Source organism: Prunus mume, unplaced genomic scaffold (genome assembly GCF_029339155.1).
Source record: "Prunus mume cultivar Tortuosa unplaced genomic scaffold, ASM2933915v1 scaffold9, whole genome shotgun sequence".
Lineage (NCBI taxonomy): Eukaryota > Viridiplantae > Streptophyta > Magnoliopsida > Rosales > Rosaceae > Prunus > Prunus mume.
In genome coordinates this window covers 1-2,387 of record NW_028296555.1, presented here as the reverse complement: position 1 = coordinate 2,387, position 2,387 = coordinate 1, and the positions used below count along the sequence as shown (strand labels likewise).

At 40.3% G+C, this 2,387-nt stretch overlaps 1 protein-coding gene across 1 annotated transcript; it reads right to left on the bottom strand.

The window, feature by feature from the left end:
- Positions 1-704: 704 nt before the first annotated feature.
- LOC148914419 (uncharacterized) lies at positions 705-1,652 on the bottom strand. The gene is made up of 2 exons (XM_089043657.1): positions 1,091-1,652; positions 705-934 (listed from the first exon to the last, which is right to left on the bottom strand). Exons 1-2 carry the CDS (start codon positions 1,650-1,652, stop codon positions 705-707), a joined length of 792 nt encoding a protein of 263 aa, XP_088899783.1.
- Positions 1,653-2,387: the final 735 nt, after the last annotated feature.

The following is a 2,387-nucleotide window of genomic DNA, read 5'->3' as shown; positions in this document are numbered from 1 at the left end:
AAGGCTTATTTTAAGGAGAGGAAAAACAGCCAGAGAGCCAAGAGTTTTGAGATTAGTTCTAGGGTTGCAAAAGTTCTGTAATCTCTATTATTAATCAAAGGAGCGGTGATTTCTCTACCTAGAGAAATCACAACTGGACGTAGGCAAAAGTTCTGCCGAACCAGTATAATTCTTGTGTGTTTCTAAGTGTTTTAATATTTGCTAGTTTAGTCTATTGCCGTCGGTTACATCAAAGAACAAGATCTAGAAGGCGAGTTATTCAACAAGCCATTCTTGTATAGTCATCAATGAATAACATGAAATATCTGTTTTCGACATTGATGCAATCTGCATAGGACCACAGATGTCGGTGTGGACTAATTCAAGTAGGCCAGGCTCTCAAGTAGATTCTGCAGAAATGAGTCTCTATCTTGCTTTCCCGACTTGCGGCCTTCACAAGCGCAAAATCCTTCTCCAGACTAGGTAGTCCATGAACCATGTCTTGATTTGCCAGCATCCTGATGCTTTGATCATTAAGATGGCCCGCCTTTTATGCCAAGTCTGCAAACGTGAGTCACACTTGCTCGGCCCGAGTAGCGGTACCATTGTGAGAGAGAAACACCTATTGATAGTCATTGGAACCTTAGCTATAGGATTTTGCAGTGACCAATCATCAAAAATTGTCACCATTCCCTTTCCAAATACTAAACAATACCCATGTTCCATCATCGACCAACACTGAGCAAGTTCTCTTCTAAACCAGGCACCAACATCACTTCTTGAATGTGTTTTCTGCCTGTCTTGGTTTCTATCACAAGTGTGCCTTTTCCTACAACTTGAACTGTCTCTCCAGTCCCCATTTTCACCTTGGAAGTTACATCCCTTCGAATATCTATCAATAGCCTTTCATCTCCAGTCATGTGGTTACTGCAACCACTGTCCACATATTTCACATCTGTCACGGCATTGCATGCATAAAACAATGTTCAGTTACTTGACTGATTGGCATAATTCACCTTCTGCATAGGTTGATTTTCATGGCAATTTCTAACCATGTGACCAAACTTTCCACATCCTCTGCATTTTGGTTTTCCTTCAAACCAGCACTTGCCATAGTGCAGTTTTTCACAGTGCTTGCAAGGTGTTTTAGTTCCATCATTTGATGCATTTGGTTTGGGATTAGAATTGGACTTGTTATTCCAATTCTTCCCATTTCCCTTCCAGTTCCTCTGAGACTTGTTACCTCCAGAAGAACTTCCATTCTTAGAGCTTTTACTCTCTATGTTCAGGCTAGTAAAAGCCTTTTCTGTGGAATTTTCAGTGTGCCTATCCAACCTGAGCTCAAAGTTCTTGAGAGACGCAACCACTTCTTGAATTTCAAGAGTGTCAAGATCCTTTGAATGCTCAATCACAGAACATATAGAGTCATAAGATCTAGGCAAGCTAATAAGTAATTTCTGCACAACTCTTTCTCTAGGTAACTCTTCACCATAACTTTTCATTTGATTAATTAGATCAAATAGTTTAGCAACATAACTAGAGAATGACTCACTATCCTTCATACGAGTGTATTCAAACTCTCTACGTAAGCCTTGTAGCTTCACACTTCGTACCTGTTTATCGCCTCTAAACTCCTGCTTGAATATCCCATGCACCTTTTGAGGTTTCTTCATTCACTATTCTGCAGGAAAAATTTGGTGAGACTGCACCTTGGATCAGTCCAAGTGCACGAGCATCTTTCATCAAAATCTCGGCCGTTATAGACTTCTCTTCTTCGGCAGCTTTAGATCCTTCTTCCTTTCCTTTTTTTTTCTTTGGATCTGAAGCATCAAAACCATTTTCAACCAAATCCCACAGTCCATGAGATTTCAGAATGGTCTTCATTCGAATGCTCCAAAACTCATAGTTTTCTCCATTGAAAACTGGTGTACGAAGCTCGGAAGAGCTTGATCCTGCCGATGTTAGACATCAGACGCAGCTAGAAAGCTTCGCGAAATTTTGAGTGAGCTCAAGCGTCATTGCCCACCAAACACCAGCTCGATCTTCACAGATTCACGCCCAACAAACAATCGAACCTGGCTCTGAGGCCATGTTAGAATTCTTAGTTTGTATATGTATTTTCCGATTAGGAAGAGATGTATTTTCTGGAGATTTCAGCTAGAGAGAATGAAGAGAAATGAGGAAGGCACTGTTCTATTGAATTCTTACAATCTGCGGCTTACATAGTGTGTCTGACAGAGAGAGAAATGTGATTCTCTTCTAACAGAATTACAACTGTCACCCTATTAGGTGCTTACACGTGTCATACCAAATCTAAGCTAGAGAATCCACCTAGACTATGATCTAATGGTTCTCATTACATCATTTAAAATAGACAGAACAGAAAATAGAAAATGACTTCGCCTAAG

What these genes read in the sequence shown, in the direction of transcription:
- LOC148914419 (XM_089043657.1), bottom strand. Translation starts at nt 1,652, where the DNA reads ATGAAGAAACCTCAAAAGGTGCATGGGATATTCAAGCAGGAGTTTAGA. An exon ending in CTGTGAAAAACTGCACTATG is followed by an intron (nt 935 to 1,090) that starts GCAAGTGCTGGT and finishes ATGCCGTGACAG; the next exon opens with ATGTGAAATATGTGGACAGT.